The sequence below is a fragment of the Chrysochloris asiatica genome, unplaced genomic scaffold (assembly GCF_000296735.1).
Source record: "Chrysochloris asiatica unplaced genomic scaffold, ChrAsi1.0 scaffold00104, whole genome shotgun sequence".
NCBI classification, from domain to species: Eukaryota; Metazoa; Chordata; class Mammalia; order Afrosoricida; family Chrysochloridae; genus Chrysochloris; species Chrysochloris asiatica.
In genome coordinates this window covers 7,247,588-7,265,615 of record NW_006408622.1, presented here as the reverse complement: position 1 = coordinate 7,265,615, position 18,028 = coordinate 7,247,588, and the positions used below count along the sequence as shown (strand labels likewise).

General features: G+C 43.5%; 1 protein-coding gene across 1 annotated transcript in view; it reads right to left on the bottom strand.

The window, feature by feature from the left end:
* The window catches only part of WDR88 (WD repeat domain 88), a 51,786-nt gene that overhangs the window by 26,797 nt on the left and 6,961 nt on the right, over nucleotides 1-18,028 (bottom strand). Inside the window, exons 2-4 of the mRNA XM_006867390.1 lie at nucleotides 17,793-17,903; nucleotides 11,130-11,218; nucleotides 4,650-4,713 (exon numbers count right to left, since the gene is read on the bottom strand). Of these exons, the coding sequence (XP_006867452.1) occupies nucleotides 4,650-4,713; nucleotides 11,130-11,218; nucleotides 17,793-17,903 (264 nt within the window). The remainder of the gene's footprint in view (nucleotides 1-4,649; nucleotides 4,714-11,129; nucleotides 11,219-17,792; nucleotides 17,904-18,028) is intronic.

The following is an 18,028-nucleotide window of genomic DNA, read 5'->3' as shown; positions in this document are numbered from 1 at the left end:
TACGTCCAAACTGTTCTTTATCAAATTATTCAGTTATGTTTGATATTAACTTAATACATGAACCCTTGATACCCATGGACAAATATTAAAACAAAAACCTCTTCTAAAGCCGAGGCCTAAAAGTTCCTAGGGCAAGTTTGCTGGGAGACGCTGGAGAAAAAATTCCCCTAAGGAATTCACCCAAAGTAGATTGGCAGCTTCCGGGGTTTTGTTCAAAGAAATAATAGCGACAGCCGTCTCAGATAGTCCCCAGGTGCAGACCATTAACATAGGCGTCCTCCTTCCTCCTGCAAGCCTCGGCCAGGTAGCTGAAACAGTTGGGCTCCTTTCTCACTTTTGAATCCTTTTCTCACTGAAGATTAGGTGCTATAGGTATGTTAACTAGCCTTGAGAAACCTCGAGCTGCTGTCTTGGGATTTGAACCTAGAAAGTACTATATAACAATTTGTTTGAATTTCTAGAAAATTAAGGATGTTAGATTATCAAGACAATTTGTGATGTATGTTTTAGAATTTGTTCCTGTAAATCATTGTGTCCTGTTTTGAACAATTAATCACATTTCACTTCTGTACCCTGTCTTAATAATCCCCGCCTTCCTTTGTGTAAAGCTCCTCCCTGCAATAAAAAGGAGGCACAGACTGAAGCCTGCATGTGTTATGGCTTGCAGGGCATGCATTACAGGCAGGCATTGCAGTTGGTAAGGTGTGCATACTGCTTGCCTAGCCATGATGTTTACAATGCAGGATCTGTCTGATGCCAGTGTCGCATCCACTCTGGTCTCGGGGTGTCTTCTTGTCTCTCTTGTTGCGTCTTTGTGTGTATTCTTTCTCTATCTCTGTCGCCGCCAGATCTCCCTACTTCGTGAACCAAACCCCCATGTCGAGGCCTGTTCTCGACAAGGAACCAACTCAATGGCACAAAACAACATAGCATGTGGCCATTAAGCATTTGTAAGGTTGCTAGTGAATATAGAAGCTGACCTTTTATGTTTAATTTTAATTAACACTGAAAATGTTTTCCCATTTCTCTCTTGACTCTTGAGTCATGTGAGGGAGATCACACCAGGACTGTGTCTGGGACAGATGAAGAGGGACGGAGAGGACACATAGTGGAACTGGTGGCCAGGTTTATTCCTGTTCACTTTGGATAAACAAGTGTTCATTGAGCGTCTGCATTCTGCCTAGCTCCAGAGACAAGACACTCCAGTCTCAGTTCTCCAGGCAGCTCACAGTCTCCTCGGGGAGGGTAGCATCAAACCACAAGAAGCGGGGGAGGAGTTACTCCAGAGTGTAGCACACTGGGATCTTCCAGGGTGTGATAAATGACAGAATTACCATTGTAACAAGTGGTTACGAATTGGGCTGCGAGCCGCAAGGCCAGCAGTTCAAAACTACCAGCTGCTCCACGGGAGAAAGATGAGACTTTCTGCTCCTGTAAAGACTTCTAGCCTCGGAAACCCCTGTACAGGGTTGCCATGAGTTGGTTCTGATTCCACGGCACATAACCACCACCACCATTGTAACAGTTTTGAAATAAGCCCACATATTCTTCCGCAGTTCTTCCTCCAAATGATGGAGCCGAATTCACTTTGAATGTGGGCTAGACTTAGAGACTCACTTCTAATGAATAAAATACAGCAGACAAAGAGGCAAACATGCTATACCCACTTAAATGAAATATCTAGAATAGGCAAATGTGTAGAAACAAAGGTTTGTCAGTGGTTACTAGGAATTAGGGGAAGCAGGAAAGAGGAGCAGAGGACCTATTAAGGTAGAATGAGCTTCTGTTTAAGATAATGAACATCTTTTGGAAATGGATACTGTTGTTGGCCACACCACATGGTAAACGTAATTAAAGTCACTGACTTTAAATGTTAAATGTTCGTGCTTTCTTTGTGAGAAATTTTCAGTTACATATTTTTTTTTTTTTTTTTCTCTTAAGTTTTTATTGTGGACTGAGTGAAAGTTTACAGGGCAGATCATCAGTTTTACATTCAACAAATCCTACACCTTGTTTCATGACAATGATTATAATCCTCTCCATCAGTTACATACATTTTGCCACAATAAAAAGTTTTTTTTTTTAATTATGGCAGAAGTCAGGGGAGCTCGGTGGTTCCATAAGATAAGCACAGGATTGCGAACCACAAGGTTGGTGGTTTGAGCCCACCAGCAGCTCTGAAGGAGACAGATGAGGCTTTCTGACCCCGCAAAGGTTTTAAAAGCCCCAGAAACCCTATACAGGGCCACCATATTGGAACTAACTCAGCGGCTCTTAACAGCAAAAGGACAATGGCAGAAGTGACTGTTGGCAATTAGCTCATAATAGGCATCTTGGCTTCCTCCTTGCTCTCTCTTGAATGGTTGGCTCTGGGGAAAGTTAACAACCATGTCCTGAGGATGCCCTTTGGAGAGACCCACATGGAAAGAAACTGAGGCCTCCTGCCAACAGTCATAAGAGTGAGCCATCTTGGAAGTGGATCCTAGTCAAAGTTTCAACTGGCTGCAGCCCTGGCCGCCATCTTGACCATGACACCTCACGAGAGACTTAAGCCAGAACCACCTACTTCCAGATTTCTGACCAACAGAAACTGTGTAAATAAGACATGTTTGTTGTTTTAAGCTGATTACTGTGGAATCATTTATCAGGCAGTGTCATTAAGTGCCTTAGAGTCAGTTCTGACTCAGTGATCCTGTATAAGGTTTCCAAGGAGCAGCTGGTGAATTTGAACTGCTGACCTTGAGGTTCGTACCGACCTTGCTGTTCAAACAGACCTTGCAGTGCAGCGCATTATCCTGCAGCACCATACCAGGACTCCTGTCAAACAGTTGTTGTTTAGTGCCATCGAGTCGATTCCGACCCATAGCGACCCTTTATAAGTTTTACGAGGAGTGGCTGGTGAGCTTGAACTGCCAACCTTGCAGTTCAAACGGCTTTGCAGTCTGGCACATTAACCCACAATGGTGGTGCTGGTGGTGGTTATGTGCCATGGAATTGGAACCGACTCATAGCGACCCTGTACAGAGTTTCCAAGGCTAGAAATCTTTACAGAAGCAGAAAGCCTCATCTTTCTCCTGTGGAGCAGCTGGTAGTTTCAAACTGCTGACCTTAAGGTTCGCAGCCCAATTCGTAACCACTACGCTAGCAAAGCTCCTTTAACCCACAGTAGTAGGTGACTAATTCAGCTATAACATTGGCCATGGTACAGATTGCTTGAGTAACAAAAATGAATAAACATACTTTTAATGAAGGAAAAACAAAACACCTCAAATGGAAAATCTGGTGTGAAGCAAGAACAAAAGAGTTAATAAAAGAAATATGTGGAAAAGTGCTCAAAGTTAGGAGTAATCAAAGCAAACCGCATTTATCAGTCACGAAATTGACTAAAATATTAAAGTGCATGATCCTCAGCACTTGAAAATGAAAGCTGCCGAGCCCTCTCTGGGTGCCTGAGGCATGAGTGGGCCCAGATTTTTGGAAGGCAATTGGGCAGTTTCATTTCTATATTGTTTAAATTAGCAACAGAATCTAGCTACATGGCCTTTTAAAAATTGGAGGATACGTATTAAAAATCTTTCCTTGTTACAGCATTGTCAACAATAGAGACAACACCCTCAGAACCTAGTATCAGGGAATGCTGCAAGAGACTGTATGGACGGTCTCTACCGAAGACGCCATGGGTCCATTAAAAAGGATGACACAAGTGTACACTTATTTACAATGATTATTAAATGGGGAGAAAATCAGGGACCAAAAAGTGGGTATCACTATTGTTAAGCGTCATTGAGTTGGTTCCAACTCATAGTGACCCTGTGTAGGGTTTCTGAGGAGCGGCTGGTGGGTTTGAACTGCTGATCATTCGGTTAGCAGTCCAGTGTTAATCCTACAGCACCACACACACAAGGACTCCAAATGTAGGTACATGGTGACATTATTTTAACAAAATATATCAGCGTGTATTCATATATAACATGTCTATAGAAAATGAAACACCAAAATATATATAATCCCTGGGAAGTAGCTTCAGGGTTTGCTTTGGAATTTTTTTTTTAACTTCTTTCTGAAAAAAAATTTTTTTTTAAATGATGAATAGAAAATGGCCTTTGCACTAAGCAGAAAGGTTGTGTTTTAAGGAGAGGACCAAGGAAGAAGGGAGAGGAGAGGCACTGAGGAAGTGATGTACGCTGGGCATGAGGAACTGGACCTGAAGGAGAGGCACCAGCTGGGCCAAGCGGCTTGCTTGTGGGAAGAAAAGAGGGAGAGATCCCTGTGGTGAGAGTTGTGGACTCTTGGATGGACAGACAGCGGTCCCTCCAGGTTGGGAAGGCCTAGGAACTTTGCACTTCAGCCACATGGTCCCATACCCTACTACATCAAATCAGACATCCCCCAAGGGAAAGGATTTATATTCCCATGCAGTTGTCCCAGCCCGGAACAACAGGCCCTCTCCCTCTTTCTGTGTAGCCAAACCCGATTCCGCCCTGGCTCTGCCTGTTCCAAGACACTTTCCTTCCCCAATTCCTGCTTCCATCACCTGCATCTTCCTAAGGCTGCACACTTGGCAAGCCATGGCTATTGTCTTCTCTCCCCACGCCCACCCAGCCCAGGACTGTTAATGCCCACCAGAGACTGCAGCAGACCATACATACCAGAAGCTTTCCTGTCTCAAGGTCCCAAACCTGGATTGTTTTGTCGTAGGATGCTGCAAGAATTCTGGAAATAAAATGCAAACATATAGGCTCTTAACAGCAGGAACAATTATGTTTGCTGTTTCCATGAGAATTTCCTCATAGAAAACTTGCATTATTTAAAACTGAGAATGCTGGTAATACCCAAATTTTTCAAAACATGCTCCAGAAAATGTGTTTTATGAAAATATTTTTCAACTGCCTAGCAGTTACAAATGGGCTGCTAACCTCAAGGTCGGCAGTTCGAAACCATCAGCTGTTCCATGGGAGAAAGATGAGGCTTTCTACTCCTGTAAAGATCTGCCGCCTCGGAAACCCTGTGCAGGGTCACTATGAGTCGGAACCGACTCCATGGTACTTAACAACAAAAAGTATTGAAGACTGTAGAAGAATTGCTGCTTTTGAGTTATAGTGTTGGAGGAGAATACTGAAAGTGCCATGGCTGCCAAAAGAACCAACAGATCTGTGTTGGAAGAAGTGCAGCCAGAGTGCTCCTTGAGGCCAGGATGGGCAAACTTTGCCTCTCATACTTCAGACATTATTGTCAGGAGGATCCAGTCGCTGGAGAAGGATATCATGTTTGGTAAGGTGGAGGGTCAGAGAAAAAGAGGAAGGCCCCCAACGAGATGGATTGGCAAATTGGCAGCATCAATGGACTCAAGTGTGGCAACAATTGTGAGGTTGGCCCAGGACTGGGCAGTGTTTAGTTCTGTTATACATAGGGTCGCTGTGAGTTGGTATCAACTTGATGGCACCTAACAACAACAACATTGATTATAAGATGAATGTGATCTTCACTCCTGAATGAAGAGTGTGGCCTGTTGCTCAGAGTGACCGTCTGCCCTCCCCATGAAGACTCAATCATGTACCTGGGGCTTCTGCGAGCCCTGCTGGAGACCAATAGGTCTGGTTCAAAGGCAACTGCACCCATAGCTTCCGCTCTCCAGAGATTTCCCCCAACCTCTGACTTCCATCAAGCCACTGGGACCCTGGGTGGGACCCATGTGACACAGGCAGGAAGGATGGCCAGTTTGCTTCAGGACTTTACCTTAGAACTCATTGGAGAGAGAGAGAGAACTCAACACCAAAGTTACTGTCGCACAATCATCGTCCTTAACGCTTCAGGCACTCACAGATGTTTTTATATTTGGGTTTTAATGATCATTGACTGTCTCCTTCAAAGGTGATTCCTACAACTCACAAAATTGAAGCCTGTCCCCTCGGCTCACCTGTCTTCTCACTGGGAAAGGTCTCCTAGACAGCTTATTTCATTCTGAAACACTTTCTGGTCTGTTGACTCACATACTATCCATGTACCTTTGTTGTCTTCTATTGCATGTTTCTGTGGCAACCTTTGTCCTCTAGATAAAATACTTTTCCATGAAACAAATTCCCATCACAGTTTTTAGAAAAATTATTTCTACAGCTGTTGCTCAGGGAAAAAGTGAATCCATTTAAAGCAAATCCTTATCTTTTAAAGGCATAGCTCCCATCTGTGTGACTGGATTTAAGCCATTCCCAAGGCCCTTCCCGTGTGTCACTGCCTCCCAGCCCTGATCCTTAGAGATAAAGGCTCGGGCAAGTCTCTGTGACCCTGGGCCTCTGTTTACACTCTGGGACATGAGGGTCTGGACTCAATCAATAAGGCCCCTTGCAGCTATCACAGTGCATACGTGTTGTTGTTGTTGTTGTGAAGTGCCGTCGAGTCCATTCCGGCTCATCGTGACCCTGTATAGTGTTTCCAAGGAGCCACTGGTGAGCTTGAACCACTGACCTTTCAGTTCAAATGACTTTGCAGTCTGACACATTAACCCACAGCGCCACACCAGGACTCCAGTCTATACATTGTTGTTGTGATGTGCTGTGGAGTCAGTTCCAACTCATAGTGACCCTGTACAAGGTTTCTGAGGCTGTAATCTTCTGCGGGAGCAGAAAGTCTCTCATCTTTCTCCCATGGAACTGCTGGTAGTTTCGAACTCCTGACCCTGAGGTTAGCAGCCCAATTTGTAACCACTACGCTACCAGAGCACCTTAGTCCATACCTAGGACTACAGAAAAGAAACTTCATGAAGAAAATCCAGGTTGGCTTTATATTGTTGTTATAAGGTGCCATCAAGTAGGTTCCGACTCGTTTAACCCTATACACAACAGAACAAAACACTGCCTGGTCCTGTTGTTATGTTTGAGCCCATTGTTGCTGCCACTGTTACCAGTCCATCTTGTTAGGGGTCTTTCTGTTTCTCACTGCCCCTCTACTCCACCAAGCATGATGTCCTTCTCCAGCGGTTGGTTCCTCCTGACAACATGTCCAAAGTATGAGAGATAAAGTCTCACCATCCAAGCTTCTAGGAAGCATTCTGGATATACTCTTCCAAGACAGATTAGATTGTTCTTTTGGCAGTCTATGTTATTTTAAATATTGTTCTCCAACACCATAATTCAAATGCATCAATTCTTCTGTCTTCCTTATTCACTGTCCAATTTACACATGCATATGAGGCAATTGAGAATACCATGGCTTAGGTCAAGCACACCTTAGTCTTCAAAGTGACATATTTGCTCTTTAGGGTGTTAAAAAAGGTCTTGTGCAGCAGATTTGCCTAATGCAAATCTTTTTTTTTTTTTTTTATTTCTTGACTGCTGCTTCCATAAGTGATGACACTGGATCCAAGCAAAATGAAATCTTTGGCAACTTCAATCTTCTCTCCATTTACCATGATGTTGTTTACTGGTCCAGTGGTGAGGACTTTTGTTTTCTTTACATTAAGAAGCAACCCATACTGAAGGCTGTACTCTTTGATCTTCATCAGTAAATATTTTAAGTCATCTTCCCTTTCAGCAAGCACAGTTGTACCGTCTGCATCTCACAGGCTGTTCATGAGTCTTCCTCCAATTCTGATGCCACAGCTCTTCATATAGTCCAGCTTCTTGGATTATTTGCTTATTGTACAGACTACAAAAAGGTATGGTGAAAGGATAGAACACTGATACACATCTTTCCTGATTTTAAACCATTCAGCATTCCTTTGTTCTATTCTTACTACTGCCTTCTGATCTATGAACAGGTTCCTCATGAGCACAATGAAGTGTTCTGGAACACTCATTCTTCACAATGTAATCCAGAGCTTGCTTTATCCACACAGTCAGTCAAATGCCTATGCATAGTCAATAAAGCACAAGTTAACATGAATCCAGCTTGAATTCTGGCAGTTCTCTGTAGATGGAATGTTGCAACTGTTTTGGATTATCTTCAGCAAATTGTTACTTGCATGTGGTATTAATGATATCAGTCGATGAATTCTGCATTCCATTGAGACATTTTTCTTTGCAATGAGCACAAATATGGATCTCTTCCAATCAGTTGGCCAGCTGCCTTCCAAATTTCTTGGCATAGATGATGGAGTGCCTCCAGTGCTGCATCCGTTTGTTGAAACATTTCCATTTGTATTTTGTTGATTCCTGAAGCCTTGTTTTTTGCCAATGCCTTCGGTATAGCTTGGACTTCTCCCTTCAATACCATCAGTTCTTGATCAACTCTTGAAATGGTTGAGCACCGAACAATTCTTTTCGGGACAGTGACTCCGTAGGATTCTTTCTATCTTCTTTTTTTGTTGTTGTTGGGTTTTTTGTTTTTTGTTTTTATGTTTTATTGTGAATTATGTGATAGTTTACATGGGAGAACATTAGTTTTACATTTATCATTTCATTGCCATGGTTACAATCCCCTCCATGCATCATCAACCAACCAAAAAATATACCCTACAAGCCTGCCCCCCTGGTCATCAGCACACAAGCCCCTCTCCTTCTCTGGATCTAAAGTCCCCAGCTGCTCCATCTCTCCACATCATCGTGTCTGCCTCCATCTCAGGCATCACTGCTTCTCTGGGTGGCATCCCGTTCTCCACTTCTTTCTATCTTCTTTTGATGCTTCCTGTGTAATTCAACATTTTCCCAATGGAATTCTTTAATAGTTCAAGTCGAGGCTTGAAATTTTTCTTCAGTTCTTTCAACTTGAGAAATGCTGAGCGTGTTTTTCTCTTTCAGTTTTCTAACTTTGCACATTTCATTATAATAGGTAACTGTGTCTTGTTGAGCTGACGTTTGAAATTTTCTGTTTAGCTCTTTCACCTCCCCATTTCTTCCAATCATTCTCTATGTTCTACAGTTAAATTTCAGAGTCTGTTCTTACATCCATTTTAGCCTTGCCTTTCCTGTCTTTTTAATGACCTTTTACTTTCTTCATGTAGGATGTTCTAGATGTCATCTTACAACTCTTCAGATTTTCAGTTATGAGTGTCTAATGCATCAAATATGTACTTGAAATGATCTCTAAATTCAAGTGGATGTATTCAAAGTCATATTTTGACTCTTGTAGACTTGTTTTAATTTGTTTTTCAGTTTCAGGCTGAATTTGCATATGAGCAATTGATGTTTTTTTCTACATCCAGCCCCTGGCTTTGTTTTGGCTAATGATATTGAGCTTTTCCATCCCATCATTTCTTCCCACAGATGTAGACAAACTGATTCCTATGTATTACATCTGATGAGGTCTATATGTATGTATAGTTGCCTTTTACGTTGTTGAAGAAAGGTATTTGTAATGAAGAAGTCATTTATTGGTCTTGCAAAATTCTATCATACAACTGATCTCCAGCCTCATTTCTATCACCAAAGCCCTATTTCCAGCTGTAGTGCCTTCTTGCTTGTTTCTAATTTTCACATTCCTGTTGCCAGTAATTATCAGTGCATCTTGATTTCAAGCTTGATCAATTTCAGACTGAAGAACTTGGTAGAAATCTTCAATTTCATTATCATTTGACTTTAGTGATTGTTGCATAAATTTGAACAATAGTGATATTAGCTGGTTTCCTTGTAAATGTAATGGATAGTATCTATCACAGCACTGGACTTCAAGATAAATCTTTAAATGCTCTTTTTGACAAGCAACGTGATGCCACTCCTGTTCAGTTTGTTGCTCCCGGCATAGTAAACCATACAGTTGTCTGATTCAAAATGACTAGTACTAGTCCATTTCAGATCACTAATGCCCAGGATATTGATCCAAATGCATTCCATTTCATTTTCATCTATTTCCCATTTTCCTAGACTCATACTTCTTACATCCCATGTTCTGATTATTAATGGATGTTTGCACTGTTTCTTCTTCATCAGCAAATGAAGACTCTGAAAGCTTTGCTCCATTCACATCATTAAGGTCGACTCTACTTTGAGACGGCAGCACTTCCCCAGTCATATTTTGAGAGCCCTCTAACTTGAGAGGCACAACTTTAGGCTCTCTGTCTGAAAGTGCTCCACTCCTATTCATAAGGTTTTCCGTGGCTGATCATTCAGGAGCAGTCCTCCCCTGCTTATGAGTCTGCCTCAGTGTGGAAGCGCCACTGACACCATTGCTGATCATTGAAATACGGGTGGCATAGCTTTCATCATCACAACATACAAGTCACCACAGTCCAACAAGCTGACAGACAAGCAGGGGGGCTTCATTGTAGTCACAATACATTTCAAGTTTTTAGCACTTTTCAAAATATTGCCACATCTTGATTCTCATAGAAGAAAGAAAGGAAGGAAGGAAGGAAGGAAGGAAAGCCATGAGACAATAGATGTCAGTGTGGTTGTCCGTTTACTTACAACAGTGGTGGGGAACGTCTGGCCTACAGGCTGTATTTAGTCTGGCCCTGCCAAGGCAACTGCAGTTCCAGCCATCACAGTGTGTGGGTGTTAAGTGCCATCCAGTTGGTTTCTGAAGAGTGGCTGGTGCCTTTGAACTGCTGACCTTGCATTTCAAACCAACCTTGCAGTTTGAAATGCAGGGTCAGCTGCACACCAGGACTCCAGTCATCACATTGTTGTTGTTGTTGTTCTAACTCATAGTGGCCCTGCACAAGGTTTCCGAGGCTGCAAATCTTTACAGGAGCAGAATGCCTCATCTTTCTCCCGCGGAACCACTGGTAGTTTCAAACTGCTGACCTTGAGGTTGGCAGCCCAACTCGTACCCACTACGCTACCAGAGCTCGTTAGTCATCACATTGTTGTTGTTGTTATGTGCCATGGAGTCCGTTCCGACTCATAGCAACCCTGCATAGGGTTTCCAAGGCTGTAAATCTTTACAGGAGCAGAAAGCCTCATCTTTCTCCTGCTGAGCAGCTGGTAGTTTCGAACTGCTGACCTTGCGGCTCGCAGCCCGATTCGTAACCACTACACTACCAGAGCTCCTTAAGTTAGCGGTGAGTTAATTAAAAGGTTGGCCAAATATAGCAGGCTAATTTTTAAGATGCTATAAATATCCAAATGGTCCCTGGCAGAAAACAAGGTTCCCCACCCCTGGCTTAAAAGAAAAGCCTTTCACAGGTATGCCTGGACCTTGGCCTGCCCTCTCTGCTGTCACGTTCCCTGACCCGGGTAGAACTAGGGAAAGGTCACCTCTTGTTGTCAGCTGTGACACTGCACTCTAAAACAGGAGCTCTGGGCTGAGGTTCAAAATTCCGGATCACAACTCCATCAACAGCATCCTCGAATAAAGAGAGACAGAGAATTGGCTGAAGTCATGAACTGAGTTGGCACAGCTCTTAGCTGGTCTTATCGTAGTAAGTTTGAGAACTTCATGGTTCTGTGACTCCCACTCAGCTCAAAGGGCTTTCCAACATCTGCCAAGAGCAAGGAGGACAGTCTCACCATCCATGACATTCATGGCAAACTCCCCCACAACTCCACAGCCACCAGGTGGAAACTTGGGGGCAGGGCTGTACACCATAAAGGCTTTTCCGAATCTAGCAATCTGTTTCAAGAACTTCAAAAAAGTTTCCACTCTTTGCCCCAGCAATTCTATTCCTAGGGGTCTCTCCTGAGGAAATAGAATTGCAGTCAAAGATTTATGCATGGAATGTTCATCTTGAGTTTTTTGGGCAATGGCAAAATCCCTGGCAATAATAATCAGTGTCCTTTAAAAGGGGGACAGTTCAGACAAATTACAGCACATCTTACGGGGGCATTGGCGGCTGTTAGAAATCATGCTGTTGATTAATCATTAGCAACTGTGATGAAGACAAAGCTGTTTCTAATGCAAGAAGAGTCGCTGTGAATGACAGTTAACATGCTCAGCTGCTCACTAAAAGGTTGGCGTTTCTAGTCCACTCAGAGATGGCTCAAAAGAACAAGCTGCTAATCTACTTCTGAAAACTCAGCCATTGAAAACTCTACGGAGCACAGGTCTACTCTGACACATGTGGGGTCCACATGAATTTGAACTGATTCAATGGTAACTGACTTGATCACCAATCAAAGTGGCACAGATGGAATGTATTTTAGTAAGAAATGTACCAGCAGTTTTCCAGGCTATGCAGAGAAAGTGGAAAATGCTTCCTTCTTTTAAGAGAACAGATGACTAGGATGGTCTTACATTGTTATATTAAAATACAGCTGAAGGGTAGTGTTGCTTTTTCACCTGGCAAGAGGTGGCCTGTGACAACACACCGATATGCAGAGACCACTTTGCAGTAAGACCCCAAGTCCTTCTGTAAGGGAAAAGCCTCTGTGTGGAGGTTGAGGATTCCCAAGACCACCCTCAGGTACAGTGAGTAGCTAGAAAAACTTACAGACTACAGCACACAGATTTACAACCAGATTTATTACAGGGAAAGACACAAAGTTAAATCAGCAACCGTAAAAGATGCAGCACTGTGGGTTAATGCACTGGGCTGCAAGGTCGGCTTGAACCTCAGGGTCGGTGGTTCAAGCTCACCAGCCGCTCCTTGGACACCCTATGCAGGTTTGCTATGAGTTGGAACCAACTCGACAGCACTCCACAACAACAACAACAACAAGTGCATAGAGCAAAGTCTGGAGGAAACCAGGCACAAGCTTCCAAAAGTCTCCCAGTGGGGTCCTATTGTTGTTGTTGTTGTGAAGTTTGGACTCATAGTGATTCTGTATTGAGTTTCCCAGGCTTTTAAGATAGCCTCATCCTTCTCCCATGAGTGGAGTCACGTGGGACACATTTCATTCCTCCAGCAATGAGTTGTAAGGCCACTTGGGAAGTGTCATCTATCAGGAAAGCACACTTTGATGGTTACATAGGCGCTTTCATCATGTCCCAAAATCTTTGTTGGCATTAAGTGACCAAGTCGGTTCCAACTTATAGAAACCCTGTATAGGGTTTCCAAGGAGCAGCTTGGTGGCTTTAAACTGTCAACCTTGTGGTTAGTAGTCCAGTGATTATCCTACAGTACCACACCAGAATTCTAGACCCAGAAAACAAAGCAGATGTTCAGCATTTGTCACATTGCACAATCCAGCCATGGGAAAGTCTCACATTAGTGTGTTGTTGTTGTTAAGTGCTGTCAAGTCGGTCCCAACTCATAGCCACCCTGTATAGTGCTTCCAAGGCTGTAAATCTTTGCTGAGCAGGTAGTGGGCTCGAACCACTGACATTGTGGTTCAAAGTCCAGTGCTTGCCCTACTGACCCCACATAAGCCCCCATATCAGTTCTGACATCAAGTCAGTTCTGACCCAAGGCAACCCTGTACACAACAGAACATAACACCACCCAGTCCTGCGCCATCCTCACACCTGCTGCTACACGTGAGCCATTGCTGCTGCCACTACACCAATCCATCTCATTGGGAGGCCCCATCTTTTTCACTGTCTTTCCACCTTACCAAGCATGGTGTCCTTCTCCAGGGACTGGTCCCTCCTGATAATATGTTCAAAGCATGAGAGACAAAGTCTGGTCATCATGGCTTCTAAGGAACATTCTGGTTGTACTTCCTCCAACACAGATTTGATTGTTCTTCTGGCAGTCCATGGTACTTGAAGCCTCTTCAACACCATAACTCAATTGCATCAATTCTTCTGTGGTCTTTATCCAACTTTCACATGTGTTGTTGAAAATATCATGGCTTGGATCAGGTTCATTTTAGTCTTCATCTTTGCTCTTGACCACTTTAAAGAGATCTTGTGCAGCACATTTGCCTAGTGCAATACGTCTTTTGATTTCTTGACTGTTGTTTCCATGAGTGTTGATGGTGGATCCAAGTTGTCATCCAAATGAAGTCTTTGGCAACTTCAATCTTTTCTCCCCTTATTTACTGGTCCAGTTGTGAGGATTTTTGTTTTCTTTACGTCAAGGTGCAATCCATACTGTACATAGGCTGCAGTCTTTGATCTTCATCATTAAGTATTTTAAGTCTTCTTTGCTTTCAGCAAGCAAGGTTGTATCATCTGCATATTGAAGGTTGTTAATGAATCTTCCTTCAATTCTGATACCACATTCTTCTACATATAGTTTCTTGGATCCATTGCTCATTGTACAGATTGAATAAGGATGATGAAAGAATACACATCAGATAATGAAATGGTGCACACCTTTCCTGATTTTAAACCATTCAGTGTCTCCTTGGTCTGTTTGAACAACTGCCTCTTGATCTTTGTACAGGTTCCTCATGAGTGCAATCAAGTGTTCTGGAATACCCATTCTCCTCAATGTTGTCCATAGTTTGTCAGGATCCACACAGTTGAATGCTTGGAATAATCAATAAAGCATAGGTAAACATCATTCTGGTATTCTCTGCTTTCAGCCAACATCCATCTGAAGTCAGCAATGATATTATCCCTCCTTGTCTTCATCTGAATCTGCCTTGAACCTCTGGAAGCTTCCTGTCAATGTACTGTTGCAGCTATATAAAAATTTATCTTTAGCAAAATTTACTTGCATTTGATAGCACTGATGTTGTTCCATGATTTCTGTATTCTGTTGAGTCACCTCTTTTGGGAATAAGCATAAATATTGATCTCTTCCAATCAGTTGGCCAGGTAGGTATCTTCCAAATTTCTTGACATAGACGAGTGAGTGCCTCCAGTATTGCATCTGTTTGTTGAAAGATTTCAATTTGTATTCCATCAGTTCCCAGAGCCTTGTTCTTTGTCAATGCCTTCAGTGCACATTGTACTTCTTCCTTCAGTACCATTAGCTTTTGATCATATGCTACTTCTTGAAATGGTTGAACACTGACCATTTCTTTTTAGTGCAGCGACTCTGGGTATTTCTTCCATCTTCTTTTGATGCTTTCTGCATTAAACATGGAATCAAGATATATGGTACTTTTTTACAGCAGGCCTAGGAAACTAATACAGCTTCTTTATGCATTTATGGAGTTTCCAAATTATTCACAATGGTCTCTAATTGTGAACAGGGGCTTTTCAAAGATCAACTCAAAAGTTGGGGGCTTAAGTGAGTGAGGTTGGGAAAAGGTCAGAGATGGGCGTATTAGTGGGAGGGTTCACAGGGAGATGAAAGGAGGAATTGATGATACAAGGCCTTTGGGCTCTCTGAGTAGCACCATGGCAGTCGGCAAGAGCAAGCACCTTACAAAAGATGGCCAAAAAGGAGCCAAGAAGAAACTGGTGTTCCATTTTCTAAGAAAGACTGGTATGCTTGAAGGCACCAGTTCTGTTCAAATACAAGAAATACTGGGAAAACACTCATCAGAAGGACTCAAGGAAACACAATTGCATTTGATGACCTTAAGGGTCGTGTTTTTGAAGTGAGCCTTGCTGATCTGCATAATGGTGAGGGTGCATTTAGAAAATTCAAGTTAATGACTCAGGATGTTCAGGGCAAAAACGGCCTAGCCAACTTCCATGCCATGACTCTTACCCATGACGAAATGTGCTCCACCGTGAGGAAACGGCAGAGCGTGACTGAAGCGCATGTTGATGTCAAGGCTACCAATGGTTATTTATTTCATCTGTTCTGTGTTGGTTTTACTAAAAAATGCAACAACCAGATTCTTCGGAAGACGCCTTATGCTCAGCACCAACAGGTCCATCAAATCCGGAAGAAAATGATGGAAATCATGATCCGAGAGGTGTAGACAAGTGGCATGAAAGAATTGGTCAGATAGCACTGGGAAGGACAGAGAAAGCATGCCAGTCTATTTACGTGCTGTTAGGAAAGTAAAAATGCTGAAGAAGCCATGTGGAGTTGGGAAAACTCATGAAGCTTCATGGTGAAGGCAGTAGTTCTGGAAAAGCTACTGGAGATGAGACAGGTACCAAAGTTGAATGAGCCAATGACTATGAGCCACCAGTTCAAGAATCTGTTTCACATTCAGACTTTTAATGATAAAAAAGAAAAGATCTTATTGTGGGGGAAGGAGGAAGATGACACAGGGCACCTAACAACAACAACAACAGGGTACTAATGTAACAAAACAGACACAGAGATCAATGTGTAGGGTAATGACTTTATCATCTATTGAAGGGAGAGCCACAGCTGGGGTCCAGAAGGAGCCAGTAAAAGAGAAAGAAGACAGAGAGAAGAGAACCAGAGGGGAGGAGAGAGGGCTCCTTGGAGAGGTCAGTTAAGGCAGGGACCCCAGGGAAATCTGTCTGTTATGGGAATGGGATTGAAGGGGTAAAGGAAGGCAGAGGGAGGACTTGCAGGGGTTGGAGCTCTGCCTAGAAAATGTGGCAAAAGGCAACAGGGCTATGAGCAAGTTTGGGGTTGAAAGAGGGACACTAGGACATTTTTTCTGGGGTGGGAGAAGGATTTAAGGCTCATGGGAATGAGGAAAATAAAGAGGCAGAGGTAGAAAAAATGCATTGCATTATGGAAGGAGAATCGAAGAGGAGAGCAGCCAAGGAAGAGAAAGAAAAGTCTCAGTGGGAAACTGGGAACATCTTATTGGATGGTCTCCCATGTTGGGATAATAATCAAAGTGGCCCAGTCAGGAAAATGGAAATAATGGATATTCCCTTAGAAACAAGAGCTCACTGGCCAAAACCCAAGTCTTCCCATGAACTCCAAAGACAAGAATAAAGTGGAAGAATATGAAAGACAGCAAAACAAAATGCAGAGGCTAAAGTTACCACCCCTCAGGTGATGACAATCAGCAGAGGCCTCCTCACTCACCCTGCCGGCTGCTTGGTCACTGCCACAGGGTTGGGAAAAAGCTTAAGACTCCCAGAGAAACCAGTCATTTTCTCCACAGGGAGACCATAGGGTAGAGGTGGGGACTGATTTTGTAAAAGGCAACAGCAGAGACATGGAGTACGTGTCTGTTGGGGTCTGGTATGGCCACGTAGCCACTGGGTTGGCCTCAACACACAGTTGGTCCTGGGGGGCATAGGGAGACTCAGGGAAGCCCAGGAAGTCACTACCCCACATTCAGAGTCATACAGCGAGTAGGTGTCAAATGTGTGACCTCAACCCATTTTGACAATTCCCTCTTGTCTGGTCTGCTGGAACTTGGCACATTCAGTATTCCCACTGATGATACAGAATACGCTCCTCAAAGATCATCTGGAGGGTGAGGGACAATCCTCTAAGTAGAACCATGGAACCAGTGTTGATCCACTCCCTGAAGCCAAATGCAAACTCAGAACTGACTGTCCTCTTCTTGAAGCTTGGCCCTTGCTGGCTACCACCACCCCCAGCTCTGATCCCTCCTAATGCCCTCCAGACTGACCAGCAATGCCCTCAAACAGGCCTGCCAGCATTTGTTCGCTCTGCCCAGAAGGATCCAGATGGGTTCTAGATGGTTGACTCTCCACAACCATGTCTGACTATCACCCACCTGTCCCTGGTGCCCCTGACGCCTGAACTTTGTAGAGAGGCCTGCCTCTCCCACCCACTCATTTATAGGCAGGCTCCAGGCCTGGCTACCTTCAATCTACCCAGGTCTGGCCATAAAGTCTCTGTGGATGAAACTGAAGTTTCCCAGATGAAGTGCAGGAGATTGCAAGAAATGATAAAACTCAGAAACCCCAGGTAGGTCAGAGATACAGCTGAGACCACCTCCAAAAAAGGTGGGAGACCCCCAGTCCAGTGGTCTCTATCTCCTGCTCCCACTGATTCCAAACAAAGAGATTGGCAGCAGCTACACTAATTGTGTGTCTCCAGCAGCTTGATACCAGGAGGCGAAAGGCCTCACATTGCTCTTCCTTTTTGCACTTTGCTCAGAGCCCTTTCACACTTTTGAGAATCTTGACTATTCAGGAACTCTGTACTGGGGATTTCTCCCATGAGGTGACCTAATCTCATGCCGGGTTTTAGCTCCAAAAGAACCTGACCCTGGGCCACCTACCCACAGCTTCACAGTGCAGTCATAGGAGCCGCTAAGGATCTTTGTGTCATCCACGCAGAAATGGCAGGAACTCACCATGTGCTCGTGGTCATGCAAAATTTTGTATGGGATCTGAAAAAAGGATCAAAGAAACTAATTATGTTAGACTGCAGGCCACAAATGCACTTTAAAATAAAATCAGTTGTATTTTGATACACTTGCCATGAGTAATCCAAAAACTGAAATTAAGAAAACAA